The sequence below is a fragment of the Prinia subflava genome, chromosome 4 (genome assembly GCF_021018805.1).
Source record: "Prinia subflava isolate CZ2003 ecotype Zambia chromosome 4, Cam_Psub_1.2, whole genome shotgun sequence".
Taxonomy (NCBI): Eukaryota; Metazoa; Chordata; class Aves; order Passeriformes; family Cisticolidae; genus Prinia; species Prinia subflava.
In genome coordinates, this window is record NC_086250.1 from 18,107,804 (window position 1) to 18,128,617 (window position 20,814).

Here is a 20,814-nt window from a genome sequence, read left to right on the forward strand (position 1 = left end):
GCCAGTGGGGTAAATCAGGAGCTGGGCTTGGCCCCACAATGGCCTGTGCAGGAATCTGAGCTGTCACCGCCACATGGAGCCAGGATTGACTTATTAAGAGTTTGACGAGAGGTACTTGGTATTCCACGGGGAAGGTGGCCTGTGCCTGTGTGTTGGAAATGAAGGAGTTATGGTGTTTCTATGGGTCCTGTGAGCCTTTCATTTCATTCAGCTCTCTGCTGCTGCACAGCATGAACTGACTGAGCCCCAGAAGAGGTTAACGAGCACAACAGCCATCATTTGTGAGGAGTGGGAAAGAGCCATGTGCTGCACCAGCTTCTTTTCAAGGCTCCTGATTTTTTTTTGTCTTCACACTGGCACAAGGGCAAGCACCCAGCATAGCTTGTCTTCGGGAGCTTGGCAGCATTCTCCTCTGCTGGCAAACCTGATGAAGCCAAATAAAGTAATCTGTGCATTGTCTATTCCTTCGCTTGGGTGACTTTTAAGTTGAGGAAAAAAGGAACAGGGGGGCGATAAGTCTTTTGGATTGGGGGCCCTGTTACTACTCATATCACAAGCACCTTGCCTTGGACAAACTAACTGATATCATTTTTTGAAATGGCACTTATTAAGTAGAAATTATTTTTGAGACAGCTCTCCCTCCACCATCCTCCTCCCGTCTTTTCTGAAGCCATCGTTGCACAGATTTATTCTATTCAGCCCTCACATTAGCAGATGTGAATGAGGGAATCTGACTGAGCCTGTCAAGGCAAAGAAAGCCATGAAAGAAGAGAGAGAAGAAACATTACACAACTATAATAGCAGCCACAATGGAAATATGCTGGCGTGAAAGCAATTAATGCAATTGGTGCTCTAAGTTCATGGCTTACTCCAAAACCAAGCAGCCCCTGGAAGCACAAAGCTCATCACAATGTAGGGGACAAACTCTGAGCCACTGAGGAAAGCACAAGTAAAAAGGCTTTGCTGTGCATGAAAAGCTGCTCTGGGAAAGGGCTTTAGCATGGAGCTTCTCTGCCATGAACTGCTGCTCCATGCTGGAGCCACACTTGGGGACCAAAAAGCAGCCAGGGTATCACACTGCAAGACTTTGCTGATGTGCATGAATCTTTACAACCACACCATAGGGTGTAGCAGACAAGCTGGGCAGCCTTCCTCCCCAATGCCAATCTGAGGATCCAAACCCTTCCTCTTCTCAATGGAACAAAAAGCCAAAATCCTGAAAAGGTTTGCAAATCAATAGCCGTAAAGAGAGAAAGAAGGGGAAGTCCAGCTGGAACATTTTCTTTTGATAATTTCAAGTCTGCCAAAGCAGAAAAACTTCATCTCTAAAATGGTGAAATATGCAGTTTCAAGAATTTGTTCTTTACTGAAAACAGTCTTTGCTGTAACTAGGTATCATCTCACAAGAAAGAACATTTTCTGGAACGTCTCTAACTAGCTCTGTTACACGTACACCCATCTACAGCTGACTCCAGGTGCCCCTCATGGCATGTTTGAGTCATTCAGGACAAGTGGTACAGGACAGCTTTGGCACAGCGGAAGTGCCACTTTCCCACAGCTCACTCTCGCTAGTGACTCATAGTAGCAGAAGCAATCTTTGGACCCAAAAAGTGAAGTATTGCAGAGATGCAACACCTTATTATCTTAAATGACAGCAGGTCTGAAACAGGATTAGAAACCAGACTAATTTGCGTATTTTTACCTTGCAGGATTAATACAAACAAGACAAAGGAAGACCAGAGAAAGAAGTTTTCCTCTCTAAGGTGTTACAGTGTAAGAAGAGATATGAAGAGAGACCTACTACTGGTTTCAGTGGTGAGACACATGATCATCTAAATCCCTCCCCATCTCCTGGACCTGGAGGGCAGTGATTAGGCATGCGGGGAAGGCGTTAATGCTCAGAGGCTCCCTCTGAGCATTACCAAAGATTTCTTCCACACATCTCCTCCATTTCCAGCAGCACCCTGAGTGGATGACGATTTTTATCCTTTCAGGCAAGTTCATTTAGTGTCTTCTCTACAGCCTCTAATTTAGGGGCTTTCTTCAACCCACGGCATAGTAGCAGAAGCACTGTGATTCAGTTGTCATTAGATCTCCTCTCTGGCAGGGAAACATGTATAATTTCTCAAGAGGAACAAGCATAACTTGTCCCTGCTCTCTTTCCTCAGATCACAATTTACATTCAAAACAATTTAACAGTCTGAATTATAGATTGAATACATTAAAAATATCTTCTATTTTCTTTTTCCATTATTTACAAAGGGACTCTTTTTATTTCCTAACATTATATTTGCATATATTATGGAATAGGTTTCTAGTTGTCTCCACAAGTTGTTCCATCTCATTTGCATCTTGTTTCCCATTAATGTAGTCATAAAAGAATGGTATATAATTTTTGTTCAATTTATGATTTATCACCTTGTAGAGATAGAAATGATCCCTGAAAATGCAAAGAAGATTCATCAGCGCATTTTTGCGTTCTCCCTCTCTTTTTAGACTCACCTCTTTCCTTTTTAGTTATAAATATGGTGTCTTTTCTTCACATTTGTGAATTCTAGGGGAGCTATCAGTCACTCCTGTAGGTCACAAACTTGTTACACATTATGGTGATAAATCCTGTCAGGAGGCAGTCACTGTAGAGTAAAACAGGGCCCTGCCCCACCATAATGCAACAATACATTCAAAGTGGACCTGGAGGGTTTCACTTTACCTGAAAATCCTGAAATCCACACAGTTATTTTCCAGAAGATTCCCCAGCAAGTTTTTCCTCCCTTTTATTTCCCAGGGCTCATGCACATTTCCTTTGAACTCTGTGGAATCCCCAGTGCTCCAGGTCAGTCACTGTCAGAGCATGGAGTAGGTGAATCTTGGGGTACTTGGCTGTGTTGATGTCCCAAGTCTGGCCCAAGAAACAATCAATGAACCAGAGGGAAAGCGAGGGAGGAATCAGGAGGCACTAGGTGACACACAAACTCTGGCCATAAGGAAAAGGGGCTGAACAATAGTTTTACTGTTATAGAAAATAAATTAGTTTAGAGTCAAGTGCAAACATACAGCACTATCAGCAAACTCAGCTTGTTAGGAGAAGATTTGCTGAAGGCCAAAAAATAAATAAATAAAAATGTATCAAGTGTCATACATCAACTTTTCAATCAGAATGTGGGCCTCATGCTTTGTACACCATGGAATTAGCTCATATCTCAAATTTTAATTCCAAAAGGACAAAATTCTACGAATTTATCCACTTAGCTTATTGCTCCACATCATATACAGTCCCTAAGGCAGTACTTGAGCTATACAAAAGAGCATATTTTCTTTGCTTCTTTCTGTTCAAAACAGAGTAGACAACATAAACAAGATGTTATAAGCCTACTATGCTAATTAGATTATTATTAGAATGCACAACTTCTAACTATTTGACAAAAAAAAAAAAAAAAGCAGGGGAAATGAGGAGAGCAGCGGCAAGCAGCAGTGTTTGCCAGCTCTCCATTATGACAGGGTGTAAATAGAGGTTAGGCTCATGCCTCCGTCTGCGAGGGGGTCACATCAAACCCCTTTCACCCCACAGGCAAGGTGAAAACAAGACCACACAGACAAAGAGGAATTGAGCTTCAGCTGGCATGACTGGAACCAATGCCAGTCAAAGAGTTCATTGAACAGTTCAATCATTTATCTTGACAGGATATGATTCTTTTCAGGCTCCTTCTAGCACTCAAGCACAGCCAGCTCCTTAAAACCTGACACAGGATTTAATAGCTCTAATGATCCAAATGAATATTTAGTCTAGAAAATTAACTTTTGATAACAGTGGCTGATATACCCTCTTATGGCATACTGTGTTTATCAAATGTTACGGTAATTTATCACTGGGGAAAACAGAATGTTAGCTTTTATGGACAGACTCCAGCACTTCTTTCTAAATGAAAGTTTAGAGAGGGATTTACAGTGGTGCATACCACACAGGTTGCCAGAGGATAAATCTCATGTCCTTGAAACCAAAACACACACCTCCGTCACTTGAGAGGAAGCAACAGTGCTGCTGGACCTCCCATTCAGCAGGGTCTAAACCATGTTTTATGCATTCTTCCTGCTCAGTCTGACTTCCAGTCCAGTAACTCTCTGAGAGTTTTCACATTCTCATGAATTGCATTATTAACGTGTTTTGTTATCTCCACACAGGAAAACCATGATTTTAGTAAGAAAGGTTTAGCCAAGACTGAAATTAGACAGTAGTACATCCCAGTTTTCCTGTAGCTATGGTCTGGCTGAGGAATTTCCAAATTTCCAGGTTTCACAAGAGTCTTGCTGCGTATGATGGACCATATAGGGATAAGAGCATATAAGTTTGCAACAGGATTTTTTCCAGATCCATCCCAAGTTGCATCACACCACTGTGCAGCTTTCTGTATTTTACTGTTGATTTTCAGGGCAATGGACACAATATTAATTATTGTTGGGGTCCTACCTATGACACACTTAGGCCAACTGACTAGTGTGAACAACCTACTCTCCCTTTTTAAATTGCTCCTTTTATTAAAAATAGCTGGCTCTTTTCTAACTGTTCTTGAATGGATTTTGGAAATATCTCCTTAGGTCACAAATCACTTTTTCTTTATTTGTTCTGAAAATATTTCAGTTGCATGCAGGGACGATTTCTCTACTCTGCTGCCACAGAAGCATGTTTTGGGGCTGCAATGAATACAGTATCCAACCTACCTCATGAATTCAGCTTTGGCATCATTAGCATCTCTCTGATAGCAACCCAGAATCTGGTGATTTAAGAGAAAAAATCAACCTGTCCAGTCAAAATTAAAACACACACACCTCAGCCAAAATTTACAAAAAGGCTAAAACCTCAAAGCACAACTTGGGCAGAAGTTACAGACCAGTCCTCACAATCCAGCCTAACCCCTCCAGCACAGCACTAGGTCCCACTCATAACTCAGTAGTTACTCATACAACTGTAGCATCTGCATTTGAAAGACACCTAAAAATCTTCCTTCAGTGCCTAGAGAGTGCAGCTCACTCCAGCAGATTATCTGGACTAATTGCCTCAGCTATAAAAACATGCAATATTTTTCTCTTCTGAAATTATTAAGCTATATTTTCCTCCTAGATTACTGTCTTTAATGTAGAGGTACTACGTAGTACTTTTGCCACTACTTTTAGTAGTAAAAGTAGTACTTTTTTTTACTACTACCAAGAGTTACCTCTTGGCTTTGTTTAAACAGACTTAGCCATAATAATCTCTTGCATAAAGCCAGATTTTCCAAGAGCTACATTTTAGCATTTTCAATATTTCATTGTGGCAATTATTTTCTAATAGCAATAAAAGTTAAACGTATGTTATTTTCGATGTGTTAGTGCCAGAATTCATAATTGCCAATGCTCATGGTAGAAGTAGGCAAAATACTTGGACTGATCATTTTAGACCAACATAAATATGAAAGTTTTCATGAGAAAACTTAATTATGCTTTATATTCCTAAAAGAAAAGAGTATTTTTCTAAAAAGATTCACTTTCCCATAAATTTTACATGGGATTTAAGTAAAGTGTTTTACATACATCCAAGCACTTTCTATGCATTGATGTAGCAAAGAGAAAAAAAATCCTAAAACCCTTCCAAAGTCATCAATAACCAGAATGAGAGAGATTTCTTTTGTGAAGGGCTCTTCATGACCAAGAGTCCAAGAGACAAAACATCTTGGAGCACCTATCACATGGAAGGCAATTACAGAAAAGCAATCTAGAGTGCTTGCTGACAAATAATAATTTAGGAAATAGAAAATAAAATACACCCTACCTGGTATCATAAAACTGTAGCTTCACCAGGGGGTTTTCACGGTGTTATTAAGTTTGAGAGACAAGCTCAAGTGGTTTAAATAATTGAAAGAAGAAAATATAACTTCCACAACACCATGTCTCAAAGTACACTTCTTTGTATCTAATATATAGGGCAGCCTCACTCCAAATACATTTGAGATTTTCTATTTCATGTTCTGCAGATGATGTTTGCAGCTCTGTGCAGGCATCTAATTTCCAACCAAAGACAATACACTGGGGGGCAGCATGAGGTTATAGCAACAAGGCAGTCAGAAAACAAGTTATTCAAAGACTGTTGAGAATAATCCCATAATTCTATCTATTGTGCCACCTCTGCTTTCACAGGATAGAGCAATACACTGCTCACTGGACAGTTTTTGTGAAACCAACATTATATAGTTTAGATATTCTTACCCAACTTGAAACAAAAATAATAAATATTTCACTTTACAATATCACTGCCATATTTCTACAGGAGTCCCAAATGACTAAAACTATTCTCATTTCTCTGCCTCAAATAGTAAAAGAAAGTGGAAGTATATGTCTGCACCAACACCTTGCTTTTGGATAAAAAAATGGTAGATGAAATATGAATTTTTTTATGGCAATTTGATAATACAGCAGAGCACCTTGGTCAAGAAACTGAGGCAATAGATTTTCTAATGCAGTACTTGCAAGAATAAAATCATATGATTAATGTTTGTGAATTCTTTGACAGATAGCCTGCTCTTCCAAGGAGCATAGATCCCCAACTCCATCAGAACTATAGCCTTGTATATGACCCAGCCATTCAGACTCCCCAGCAAAATAGCCCTTTATGTAAGTCTCTGAAAGGAACCAAGTGGTTATGGAGAGAAACTCCTCAAAATAAGGAGAGGAAAGATAGGAAACGAAGGAAATGAAGGAAAGGTGATTTTCATACTACAGGGAAAATATTGGCTGGGAAGTAAGATGCATTACTATGCTGAAATCATGGGTTAAAATGGAGTTGTTAACGAGGCAACAAAATATAACATGTTACAAAATGTTTGGGGAAGTTAACTGTAAGGCTAACAGATTGGACGGAGGCAAGAACATTTCACAAGAAGCCAGGGGGATGAGCAGCAAATGAAATCTGGCGTTAATCCACACGTGCATGAAAAAATAATCATGACCCAAGAAGAGTCTTTAAACCAGTATTCACGCTCCATAAATAAAACATGGCCCCCATGTGCTTCCCCCTCTGTACTATCAGCTCAATTTTTAAGAGTACACAGAAAAGCATACACAACGCTAAGATTTTTAAGGTGAATTAAGAATGAAGAAGAAAATTTACTGTTACATAGCAAGAGAAGTGTATGAGGCTCAAACATCCTGACAGCTGTAGGCAGCTTAGATCTTTCCATTTCCAAAGCTACAGAGATGAACCAGAAGAGGTTTTAGCTCAGAGAAGGGCAAAACAAAGGTCAGCGATCCTGGGACACTCATGTATGAGGGGAAACTACATCAACTATAGCACTTGTACCTGGAAAAAAATTAACAGGGGCAGAGTTTGGAGGGATATGATACAATCTCACAAAGTCATAGAGTATTAGCTATTTCTGACACTGCAGCATCTGACAAAAGGTTTGAAATAAAAGAGGGAAGCTTTTTCACATATTGTAACTACACTGTGGAAATCACTGCCACAAGATGCCATGGAGGCAAAAAAAAAGGATATAAACCAGATAAAAATAACTTGTTAGAGGCAGAATCCTGAAAAAGTACTTGAAGTACATTATTCTGCATTTGGTCTATTCCTTATACTCTTTTGCTTGACCTCTGGTATTGAATGTTCTCAAGAAGAGAGCATCAAATGAGCCTTTGGTTTTACTTGGCCTGTTGCTATATTCTTGCACTCTGATAAAATGCAAGGGTTAAATTCAGAAAAACGTGTTCACTCGGGAGTTTTGCCAAGAACACAAATTTAGGTATTTTTCCTCTTAAGAACTGTGACAGGAATTAGTTAAATCCAACTTTGTAATGGACACTGTTTAAAAGCTTCACTGCTGTTCCCAGTGCTGTCATCCTTGGAAGCAAGAGTGCCACCAGCAATGTCTCATTTTGCCCTAAGCTTTGGTCTTGAGGTATTAACACTGAGTGAAGAATTCACCCTCACTCTTGTACCATATCTTCTCTTGCTACTTATCAGCAACTCAGGAAACTTTGCTCAATAATAGCATTCAAGTTTTAATGTGACCAATCCGTCATTAGAAAGTCTACATTTCATTGATCCTGAATTATTGCAACCTAAAGCAATGGCTGCTCTACTACTCTAATTGTGCAGAAACTGCAACTAAAACAGCTCAAATGCTGAAAATATATAAAGGCAAATCATATACAGAGAACATGAAAAATTGATAATATACATCACTGAGTGGTAAGACTTTCCAGAAAGAATCAGCTCCTAGAACCAGACTCAGATGCTGTTTATTCACCTAAATAATTATTAGGATTTTTCAAAGAAGATCAGCACTCAGTCTGTTGAAATCTTTTGAAAACCTGGTCATAATAGTCACAATGAGAACTGAGTTCTTTTGGAAAACTAGGCAGCATCTGAGAGTGCCAAGCCAGTGAGAGCTGGATCTCAGACAGAAAACTTGCTTCATAACACCTCTTGAAATACTCAGCAGTGGTGGATGGGAACAGATGAGTATCTACTCTACCCTCTGATTGCAGCCTCCATCAGATTAAGAACAAGTTGTGACTTTTCTGTTATATTGATTTCCCAACAAAAAATCTGGATTCCAAAAATCCTTTTATGAAGGAAGATATTGATTCGGGGAATAAGTTTGATTTCCCCTCAGAGCTCAGGTTCCATGCACTGCAGTCCTTGGGACATCCAGGCAGCAGATGCTTCCTGACCTGTGGATTCACAAGTAAGTAAGAGGGAAATCTGTGTCTTAAAAACTGTGATTCTATAGATGTTTGCCTGCTGGGACTTGGCAAGGAGATATCTGTGGTCATCCTACACCCAGCCCTCAGTAGCTACACCATTTCTGCCACTCTTGATGCTTTCAGGTTTCTAGCTCCTTAGAGTCCTTATACCCACCCACAGGGTGTGTTTTAGGTGTCTAAGACTCTTTTAGAGGCCTTCTGGTATCCCATGTGGCTGCCAGGTGCTGCTCCATGAAGTCACAGCACTCACTAGTACAAAGACATCTAAAGCAGCACTAGATGCCAGTGTTTATGCACTTGAATTGCTCCTCAACAAAGTCTGAGACAAGATGTTACATCTTGGAGCAGTCCAGTGTGCCAGGCAGATAGATGCCTTAACCAGAAACTGAGGAAAAAAGTGCACATTCATGTTTTTCCTTCAGTAAAATCCTTTCAACCCAAAAATCATTACAAATACTTTCTACAAGAAAGAAGAGTTTACTTCTTACACATTCTAGTTAAACACTGCATCGGAAGCCTGTGAAACAATTTTCTGCCTTGTTCTTTGCAACCACAAACTTCTAAAATATGAGGACTTATCTACCTACAATTACGCAGTAAATAAAGAGAAGTTGCATTAGCTGAAATGACTGAAAGCTTTTTCACTTCTTATTTACAAAGAAACAACTTTCTTTTGTCTTTTTTTAAAGGCAATTCTTTCAAAAAATCTCTTACTGTAGAATTACAATAAGAAAAAAACAAGAATTTCCTATTTATGATTTCTACATACATCATAATACCTCTAATCATTTTATTGCTTTTCAGTTTTCTACCTACTCCAGACAGACATGTATCATTTCCTAACTTTCTAATATCTACCACTTTCACTCTCCAGATCCTTCCAAATCTTTCTATATTTTTCATGGAAACTAAAGTCAGAGGAAGAATGAAGACAATCTCTGTCATTAAAATATTCAGGCCATATTTTTAATGATCTTCTAGGTTTTCTTCTAGGAAATGGTTGTTTCCCCTCAGGAGACCAATAATGTAATTTCCCCAAATGATTCCTGAAGTTTTTATATAACTTCACAGCTGTGGGTCAAAACAGGGAAAAAACCAAACAAACAAACAATAACTTGAAGTTTAAATTGCTTTGTCCTACAGTGCCATTCCTTATCCCTAAAAGCTTGTGGGCAGCCAGCCAGTATTTGTCATATATGAACATTTACTGGGCCTTTGGGGTTCTGGTTGGTTCAGTGTCATTGACGATGATGATGGGCAAAAAGAGGATGCTAAAATGTTGTGAATGTGAAATAATATGTCTTTACACTGCTTTAACATTGCTCATGTTAAATGATATAAAAATAGACCCTACAATCACAGACAGAGAGAGATGGTGCTGGATGAGAGTCTTGGAAGAGTATCTGGCAGGACAGGAAGAGATGCATTTGCAAATACCAGTTTTGGTACTGGGCCCAAAGATGTAAGTTAACCCTCCTCAGAGCTTCACATCATCAGTCTTGTTTCTATAGCTAATAACGTGGATGGATTTGAAATAACTGCATTGAAACTTTATGTACAGGTGGGTTTGAATTTTTCTCTTTTTTTTTTTTTAATATTTTAGTTGACAACATTTCCAAAAACTTTTTTTAAAAATCCCGACCGAACAAAAAGGACTACAAAAAAGTCACAGCAATAAAAGACGCCTAATATTTTTACTTTTAAAATTTGAAAAAATACAAGAACTCAAAACCTAGAAACTTTCTATTTTGTAACCCCCCACACATAAACTACTTTTTACCTCTCTCCAGAGGACTACTTTACGGTATTGACTAACTGCTCCAGTGAATAACAGCCTTAGAGAGGACATTTAATTCTGGATTGCTCATAGCTCTAAATACTTGACTTCTCCACCAAAACTTTCAAAACTGTAGCTCTTTTGTTTTACATTAGACATAACCAAAGCTTATCTGTTTGTAGGTGAGGACTTTGCACAGTCCTTTAAAAGTGCCTCCTGTAAAGAGCCGTGCAACACATAGGCGAGCCTTTGAAGAGGTTTTTCTGCGTGTGTGCTCAGCTTAATCTCATTGCCAGTCACCCTGGCTTTACATTTTTCTGTTTATTTAGACTTTCCCATGTGTTTCAAACAAAGTATAGTCTTTCTACCATAGCTTTTGTATAACTGGAAAGAATCCTTGTATGTTTACTTCATCACCATAAAAAAACAAACAAAAAACCCTACCAAACATTAAACTTTGTAACAAAATTTAGTCTTCAACACATAAGGCACAAAGCAGAATCTTTTGGATGAATCTTCAGTAGATGCTACCATGTATTTGAAATCATTCAAATTTCTAACTCACAGTGTATATAAAACTTTGTAGGAGTCAGGGGAAAGTGAACAGTTCCCTGGCTGCTCATTTTTTGAGGTGCAGCATATGTTTTTGCAGGTATCTGATTATATCCTCTCCCTTCTACCTCATGTACTTTGTACTTTTAGCAACAGGTGACTGTTTCCAAACAGAGAGATGAGATGATAGAGATAGAGAGAGAGAGAGATAGAGAGAGAGAGAGAGAGAGAGAGAGAGAGAGAGAGAGAGAGAGAGAGAGAGAGATAGAGATAGAGATAGAGATAGAGATAGAGATAGAGATAGAGATAGATAGAGATGATAGAGATGATAGAGATGATAGAGATGATAGAGATGATAGAGATGATAGAGATGATAGAGAGAGAGAGAGAGATACAGATAGAGAAAGAGATGGAGATGGAGATAGATAGATGATATAGAACATTCATCGTTTGAACATTGCCATAATTGCATTTCTATATCTTTCTTCTACATTTTTATTTATTTTATAGATTTATTCTATTTTTATGTTAATTTTATATTTATTTTATGCCTTTTAGTATTTCTTTTATATATTTGTTTGCCTTTTAAATTTTAATATATTTTCAGAATAATGCGTATGTTTCATATATTTCTTTTTATATTTTTATTTTATGGATTTATTTCCGATATGCTTATTACTTATGATATATTTTAATCTCCATTTCTTTTCCATGTTTCTTTTTACCCACTTGCTCTCAGACCTCCTTTTGGAGCCTTTTCCCGCGGCTTTGGGGGCTAGGAGCCGTGGCTTGGGCTCTGCTGCCCTCCCGTGGCTCTGCGGGCAGGTCCCTTCCAGCCTAGAGCATTCCATGGTCCTGGGCGCTGAACTGGAGAGGGATGGAGGATGCTGCCGGAGGAACTGAGTTTTGTGTGCCAGCATTAACTTGTACAGGAGCCATCCTCGCCTCGGGGGTCGCCTTTGGAGGCACGGACACACTGGCGGGTGGTGAAAGCCAGGCAAACTATCTAGAGGCAGAAAGGAGCGAAGACAGCCAAGGCAGAAGGGAGAGTGGCTTGTGCACATCTTTAAATAATGGGGCCAGAGACAGAGCCTGAGCTTCCTTCTCCCAGGTCCAGCTCTGTTTCCTATGACAGAGTTCAAAATCCCCGCTGGCCTGCAGCCCCCTAACTCATGCCAGGAGCACCACACTTGGCTCTGCCCAGCACTGCCAATGTCCTCGTGGCCAGCCTTGGCCTAGGGACCCCCATTCTGCATTCCCACTCTGAGTTACCCGACTAGCACAGCACACACACAGCCCTGTAACTTGATGTAAACCACGGCAAGTTTACACATCACGAGGAGGAAGACACTGAAAAATAACATCATGTTATTGTTCTATTTGTGGGAATTGTGCCACATTGTTTTCTGCACGATTTTTTTACTCAGTCAGATTTTGGGATGGCTTTTCCTAGACAAGATAATTGGCTGAAATCAATCCAGTATAGCCACAAACACACAAATTTGGATAATGCTATAAAGGCTGCATTTAAAAGGAAGAAGGAGGAAAAAAAAAATTGAGCAAGGGTTGATTGATTGCTCCATATCACTGTCTGCAATTCAGTTCCATTTGTAGTGACTTATTAACTATATTATTCTAACTTCAAGTCTGACTAGACAAAACAGAAATATTACTGTGAAAGCATACAATTTCTACACAGGCCAAAATTGCAGCGAGCCCTCTTCATTGTCTAGAGTGAGGAAGGAAGTCATCAGGTAAAAACGCTGTGGTAACAACACAGCTTCTGCTCCTGCCCTCAGCTCCACAAAATCCCTTAACTTATGGTGCCTGGATTACCCAAACATCCCCTGTCCTACCATGGCTACCTGCTAAGATCTGAAATGTATGTGCCACGCTCGGCTCTGCTTCTCTACCAGAGGGTTAGAAAAATCAATGTAACACTTACAGCACCAGAAATCCACACTGTACATCCCTCTACCCCTCCCAAATCCTGGAATCTCAGGGTTTTCCTAGTATTTTTGCTTTACATACTGCAACCTTAGCAGAACTGCAGTAGAAGACATGTACAAAAACACCCCACCATTCCTCCTACACGCTTATAAATTGCAATTTAGCTTTTCTTAGGAAATGCCATAAAGATTCATTTGAGCCAAATTTAAAAGCCCATTATTAGTTCCTAGCTTCCAATATCCTTTGATCACATCTAAAAGCTGAAGCTCCTTACATGCTGGCATTACACAGACAGATGTTAACTCAAACTACAAATTTATTGTAGTGTATTTACCCAGCAGGTTATACTTGCAATTAATTTTATTTCAAATCTCTGCAAGTAATACATGCTATATTTATACTCCATCAAACATGCGACTTAATGGTTCTAAAGTGTGTTATACCACCAGGAAGAGCACAGTGTTCAAAGAAAGTCGAGATTTTGTACCAGGGCAGTACCTCCTCCCTTTATCACACCATTAGCTGGCAGCAATACGGCATCAGAGTCTGTGTATGGTCCATCAAGAATGACAAGGCAGTAGGTGGAAAGTAGAGACAGGGACACAAAGATGGCTTTAATATTCCTGTAACTACCTGCACTTCCAGATCCAGGTTATTGATTTCTTTCCCCTGCCCCTTGGCATTGCTGCCCAGAAACCCTGTGGATTCATCCCCTTGTACATCTGTCTCACAGCTGTGCACAGAGAACACTTCCAAGAAAATGGGGACTTATTGATAAGTCCTGTATCCTACGGAACCTACACAACCTGGGACTTTACCCATTCCTTGAGGGTTATTTCCATTTTTTTAAAGCAACATGCAATGATAAATAACTTGAAAGGGTAGCAGAGGTACCTGTGAGCAGCCCCTGATTTTGTAGTCGTACAATTTTAGAGCATGATTCTGATTCTAAGCTCAGCCCTGCAGCTCCCCAACCCAATTCTGCCCTGAAAATTTGTGGTAAATATCATTGTCCAAGTTAGCACCACAAACACCACTCTCCTCAGGGCTCCCTAGCAAAGCCCTTTTGCCACAGCTTTGGCTAGAATGCCTTTTGTTTACAATTTCACCAGCTGAAAGGCTCTTTTGAGAACACAAAAAAAAAAAAAAATACAGAAGGGAAAGAAAGAAAGAAAGCTGAAGAGGCCACTATGAGGATCTAATCTATGGCTAAGACCACCCCTTGCCTGGCAGTCTGCATTGCCATCAGCTGTATGCATGGTGAGTGCACTGGGGTTTAGATCAGCTGTCTGTGCCTTCTCCCTCATTAACATGGATAAAAGCGGTGGCCTCTGCCGGGTGCACGGCATTCCTCAGCATGCCAGCTGCAGCTCCATCCCAATGCATCCTCTGGGCTTGGAGAATTAATTAGTTCTGATGGTCACCGTGTTTCAAAATGATGGCTGTCATAACCCTGCAGATAAAATTACACACCCCTGGCATTTTCCACATGGCCCATTCAGGCTCTCCATAGGCCACCGTTGGCTTCCTCAGATGTATGGCACTGGAAAGATTTTACTTGCCAACCCTTTTTTTTTTTTAATATTGCTTTGTTATGTTCCAATTAAGTCTGTGTTAATCAAAGGCAGTATTTCCCAAATATTCCCCCCTCCTTTCCCCAAGCCTCCTCCTAGGCAACTTGACAGCTCGTACCCCCCTTCCTCCCACCTACAATTAGCATTCAGACGTTTCTCTCGGCAGAGCCAAAGCCTCCCTCCCCCTAGGAAGCCTTCTTCCTATGAACACATTTTATATTTCCCTACCCCTCTGCAAGGTGCTTTAGCCAGTTTCCAAACAAAGAGTAAAGTGACTTCCCTCAGACATGTGGAGCCTCCAACTGTATTCAAACACCCCTGTGACAGTTTTCCTGCTGTGATTGGCTCTAAAACAGAAGCCACATACAGTAAAAAAAACAGTAACTCATTGATTTTCTTCTGCTCCCTTCCAAATTACCAAGTAAGAATATCAAATTTAGCTCAATACTGCCCTCACCCTTGACACTCTCTAAGATCTCACTAAATAGTCTGCACCCCTGGGAGAGGAGCTGAGCTCCAAGTAGGGTAGAACATATCAGGAAAGCAGTACCAGCCTTTGTCATGCAGAGCTTACAAATGTTCAGGCTGCAATGAGTGCTTTCGTTCAAAGTAGTCCTGTTTCTTATTTCTTCCTCTGAAATGGTGCTTTGGAAATATGACTGTGAAATGGTTGAGCTTTGTATGAGTCTCTGAGACCTCATCATGTGAAGTTCAGTCACTCCTGGTTGCTGGTTGAGAGCTTCACATTCTGAAAGTTAAGGGGCAAAATACACAATGCAAGCTATGAGGTCAATATTCAATTAAAAAATTTTAAAAGGCAGGAAATTCTGTGGTCATCAAAACCCTGTAGAGCAAAGCGAGTGCTGCAACCATAATGTCTCTATCCCTGCTGATTTTGATTTACTTTTGGGCTGACCTCATGAACCTGGCACTGAGAAAGATCAACTACCTCATTGTGATGCTGAAATAAGCACAAGCATTGTTTTCAGAAACGTCTACATGAATGATCCATCATATCTTCTCTGGCTGGTTGACATTAACAGCACAGAAATAGAAGCAGTAACTTGGGGAGGGGCAGTAGGTGGATGAAGAAAGTAAAAGGACAACTAGTTCACAGTTACCTACAGTAGGAGCATCCAGTCTGGGAATGCAATAGCAGAGCAGAGCAAAACCGTGATGCACAAAAGGGAATGCCCCAGCACATGATATTTGAAGTATTAAAGCACACGCAGTGACTCTTAATAATCTTTTTCACCAGACTGCTTGCAACCCAAAAGTTTTCAGAGGTACAAGAGTGACCAGCAGCTGAGACACAGGGCATGTGAGGAGGGAGGCTTGGCTGGGCTGCTCATGCCAAACTGCTCCCAGCTTTTGGGAAGCCAGCTCCCCAGCTGGCAGACACCCTGGCACACTGCACAGCCTGCTTCAAGCACTGAGGTGCCACCACCTCACCACCAAGGGCCAGGGAGCCCCATCCTGTGTTCCAGGTGACATTTTAGCCTGAATATCTGCCCAAAAGGGGGCAGGAGCCAGCCAGGTAGAGTTGTAGTCAGAGCCTAGCACAGCCTGTAACCTCAATGAAGAAGGAAAATGCCCGTACCAACAGGAGGAGAGGGTGGCTGATCCCTCTGGAACAAGGAAAGCGATCATCATAGCAGTGAGGAGGCCACCCTGATGAGAAGGGAGAGGAAGGAAAGGGAAAAAGAGTTTACTTCACCCAAATGCCTATACAAGAGGCAAAAGCAGATAACAAGTGAGCTGATGCTGTTACTTTTTATCTCAGTCCACAGGACAGGAAAGGGATGTGCTTGATTTACAGCTTCTTTCACCACTGCACTGCCTGAAGTGGTAACAGGCAAGAGACCCAGCCGACGTCCAGCTGCTGAAGAGGCTGCCAGCTCCTGTCAGCACCCACACAGGGACCAGGCAGACGAGTTCTGCCCCGGTGGCACAGACCCTGCCCAGGCAGCCACCCTGCCCACACTCCCACAGGCACTTCTGCACAGGAGGGAGGGTAAGTGTCACTCCCAAACATCCCACAAAGAATGGGATGTGGCCATGGGCTATCACCACCCGGAAGAGGAGATCCTCCAGGATTCTGCTTTTGGAATAAAACCTGAGCCATCCTTTCCGCCACACCAGGCTGTACATTGTGTGCAAAGCCAAAGTTACGTGAAACCTTGACCTCACAAAAAAGAAACAGCCCTTCTTAGGAGCATACCTACTGTCAGCACATCCACCACAATCCTGGCTGCTATCATGGCTGCATAAACAAGGAATGATTTACATTCCTCATCGTATAGAGAAAGGAACAGGATCTGATGAGTGTGCAGGAAACACCCTGCCCTGCCATCTCCAGCTATTTTGCAGTGTTCTTTTAGAGCACATAACAAAAGGAGGTGGATTTGTACATTATGTTATATGATTATCACCACTCAGTTCTTTAGGAAAACCACACAGAGTAAGGACAAGGTGTGATGAAGCACAGCTTTGTATTAAGGCACCCTTAAGGAGCACTTCTAATGACAGAAGAAATTCTCAGATCAGGGGGACCAGGCAAAGCTGACAAACTGGAGGGAGCCACATTATTGGGTATTTGAGACATGAGTGTGCCCTTACAAGACTGACCAAAGCAGTGGCAAAGAGCAGCACTAGAAATGAGCTGAAAAACACTGAGAAGAAAGAACAGGTAAATTGATTGGCAAATCAAAATGGCAAAATCAAAATGCTTTTGGCAAATCTGAATATTCATCTCTCCCAACCATAGCCAAGTAATATAACTGAGTCAATTTTCTTCTGCTTAGCTCCAGAAAACCAGTCCAAATGATTTGACAAAAATAGCAAAAAGGGGGAAAATATGTCTCTTTTTATCTAGCTGATGAAATCTGCCAGGTGTTCTTTTGGCCTCCTGAGATAAAATCCATAGTATTTCTCCCAGAACCACATTGGGGTGACCTATCCTTATGTTATAAGGGCTGATAAACCAGCTTCCAGAGATCCTTTGCTCTCCCTTAGATCTGTTAAATAAGTGTAATAATAAGAAGCACAGTAGCTACTTCAGCCCCCTATCCATTCTCACCTAAAAGAAGAAATCATCTTTTGTCATCAAAGTTCAGTGTCCTTGATTTTGTACTATCAACAGCTCCAGAGAGAGGAATAAATGATCAGAGCCCTGTCAGGATATCCTGTCATTCAGTGAGGAAGGCTTTATTCAGCTTCCCAGTGAAAACTTTCAGCAAATACCCTGCATTTTGGAATCTCTCCTGCCTGGGCAAGCTCCACATGCCTTATCCTTCACTCATTTACCTTGGGGAAGACAAGAGTCCTGTTAAAAGAATTTGCCTGCGAATGCAGAAGAAACAGCACCTTTAACAATCATTTGACATCAGAATTTGAGTCTTCATGCTTGGACAGCTCTGAAAGAGGAAAGTCCAATTCACAATGGGAAAAAGTCCAGGGATTTTACTCTTTTTTGCGTTTTTTGTTGCAATGAAATTGTGTTTGACATCACAAGTCCAAGATGAGGTAAGAAGCAGCTTTTTACATAATGTATTATTATTTATCTGTAATCCTCTGTGTTATAGAGAGAACAGTTATCAGAGCTACACTTCTATCTATCAGATCTATCAGTTATCTATCTAATAGCAGAAAAACCCACTTTAATGGTTACTGGTGCATACAAAATGAATTATAACCTAAGAGCTCTGTATTTCAGTCCTCCAAAATAACAGAAATGCATCTGTTTATTCTGCATGAGAATTTGGCTCAAATGATATAGCAGAGTACACTAAAAAAGTCCCTAAAACCAGTATATGTGACAAAAACCTGTAAATTATGCATTTATCAAAAGAAATTGATTGGGATTTCTGGTAAGTCAGAAAGAAATTTTTCTGTAGTGAAAATTATCTTTTTCTACTAACTAAAAGGATGAAAAGCTTCTTTAGACAGGTAAGGGATAAAAATCTAAGGAATTGAGTTATTTAAAGTACTAACACAAAGTTATAAACATAATTAAGGGGTTTGTAGACCTTTGGGGAAGTGGTGCGTTTGTCATGTACAAATACTATGAATCTGTGGAATTTCACATCTGTTTTCACCACCCTTGTGGAGAGCCAGAATAGATTTAGAAGAGGAAACAAATGGACAGAGAGGAATTAGAAGAGGGGCAAAGAAAGACATTCAGGTGTTTTGATGCTATTGTTGTTAGCTGGTTGCAGTTTTTAAATGGAAACATAAATTGAAATGTACAAAAAGTACTGGGAAATGTGTTAACATTATTCTTTTTCTTAAAAAAAAAAAGCCTAGTAGAAGAGACACTAAAAGAAGGGACACTAAAAAGTCAACTTTCTTCACATTTCTCTAAAAATCAAAAAGGGAAAATGAGGAACTGGGAGAAAGTGGAAATAATGTTACCATTCCAAAATAAATAGTGGTTTACAGCTGATGGTAGAGAAAGGGCTTAAGTTATTTTTATTTAAATTTTTCCTTTTCAAAACACTCAATGAATTTTATTGTTCCAAAAATGAAATTTTGTGGGGTGCCTTTTTGATGACAACCAAATGTCTTTTCAAGCTGTATCCACATTATACCCACATCTGGGAAAAGGTCACATTTTTACTTCAAAGACACCTGAAAAGCATCTACACAACAAAAGGGTTTCACTACCCAAATATTTCAATGTTGCCCAGAGCAGATACCAACAGTGCACTTAAGAAGACTAAAATTTGACAACTAAATAGATGTTGAAATGTGCTTGTATGTGGGTGGTGGCAATTACATATAGTGGCTGAGAGGTTATGAGGCTAAATCTCCTTATCGGTGTCTGTGATACACCCTCACAAACTTTGCTGCTGAAATGTCCAGCTGTCAAGGGGAAAACTACTGAGTGAGGGCTCCATCCAGGACTGCCATGGGACATGTAGAAATCCTGCCCAAGGTGCCAGGGTATCCACCCAGACCAGCTGTGAGGTTCTGCAGAGGCTGCTGCATCCCATGAGTGCCCAGAAGGTCCAAGACTCTCTGGACTGCACAGGGTTATGTTGCTGGGTTTTACAAACTTACTCTGAATTAGGTCATTTCTCACCCTTTGTGAATAATGAACTTACTTCTGCAAATACCAGGAAGGAAGAAGATGAAGCCAACATCAGATTCAGTTCAGCAAAGACTTACTGTTTTAAAATAGACACATAAAAACAGGTTTAAAAAAAAAAAAAAAAAAGGGCTGTGTGCTCTGGTGGGGTCAGGCCCAAAATCTCCACCAGATTTAAATGCAGAGCAATATGTCATTCTTTGTCACCAATTTGAAAATACCAGCAATAGCCCTTTAGATCACTATGGTGGTGCTGATTTAATCTTGCATCCTCCACACCTCATTTAATATTGCCTTTGAGTGGGGAAGACACTTGTCAGCAACTTTGGAACTAACACACAGTAGGCTGATGCTGTGTCTGTAACCTGGCTTTTAAGTCTGACAAACTTAGTGTTTGTTGATAAAGCGTTCTTAGGAAAAGTATTACAATTAGAAGGGTTTATTCTGCAGTGGTTGGACATATTTTGTGCAGACAAAGCTTCTGCAAAGTGCTAATATGTGGTCTATTACCTAGTTTAGCTCCAAAACAAGGAGCTCCTGCTGAACAGGAAAGAGCTGTGAGTGGGAACAAAGCTGAGTTAAACTTGTCATTTTTCAGAAATGTCGTTCAGGGTAGTGTTTTTCCTTCTTGCTAATTATTCTTCTCCTATTGCAGGTGAAGAAGCAATGTGATCAAAAGCTGCTCATTAGAATGAAAACCAAATGTGTACCTTGCTCTTTAAACCTTGACACACAGTGCCCTGCTGGTTACACCAAAATTACCAATGGGACTGGGACACCAGACTGCAGGTATCTCCTCTGTCAGAGCTTTTCTCACAAATATTGTTCTCCAGCAATTAGAAAACGTTAATATATATCAAAAATTTTCTCATCAATGCAATTTTCTTAAGGAACATTTACTGCTGGCTTCAACAACTCCAGAACTCAAGCTGCATTCAGGATGTTTGATGCTTGAAGTTAAACAGCATTTGATATAAGAGGAAAACAAACATTGCTATTGATGGTCTGACAGATTTTCTTTTGAACAGTACCAGAGAATCTCTTCTATATTTATTCTATATACTTGATACAAATGATACAAAAATATATGATAAATGTATATTATTATATTATATTTATGTGTTAATCTTATG

At 40.3% G+C, this 20,814-nt stretch overlaps 1 protein-coding gene across 1 annotated transcript in view; it reads left to right on the forward strand.

The window, feature by feature from the left end:
• Positions 1-18,033: 18,033 nt before the first annotated feature.
• Positions 18,034-20,814, forward strand: part of STAB2 (stabilin 2) — a 77,714-nt gene continuing 74,933 nt past the window's right edge. The window contains 2 exon segments of the mRNA XM_063394861.1: positions 18,034-18,117; positions 20,337-20,470. Coding sequence (XP_063250931.1) covers positions 18,034-18,117; positions 20,337-20,470 — 218 coding nt within the window.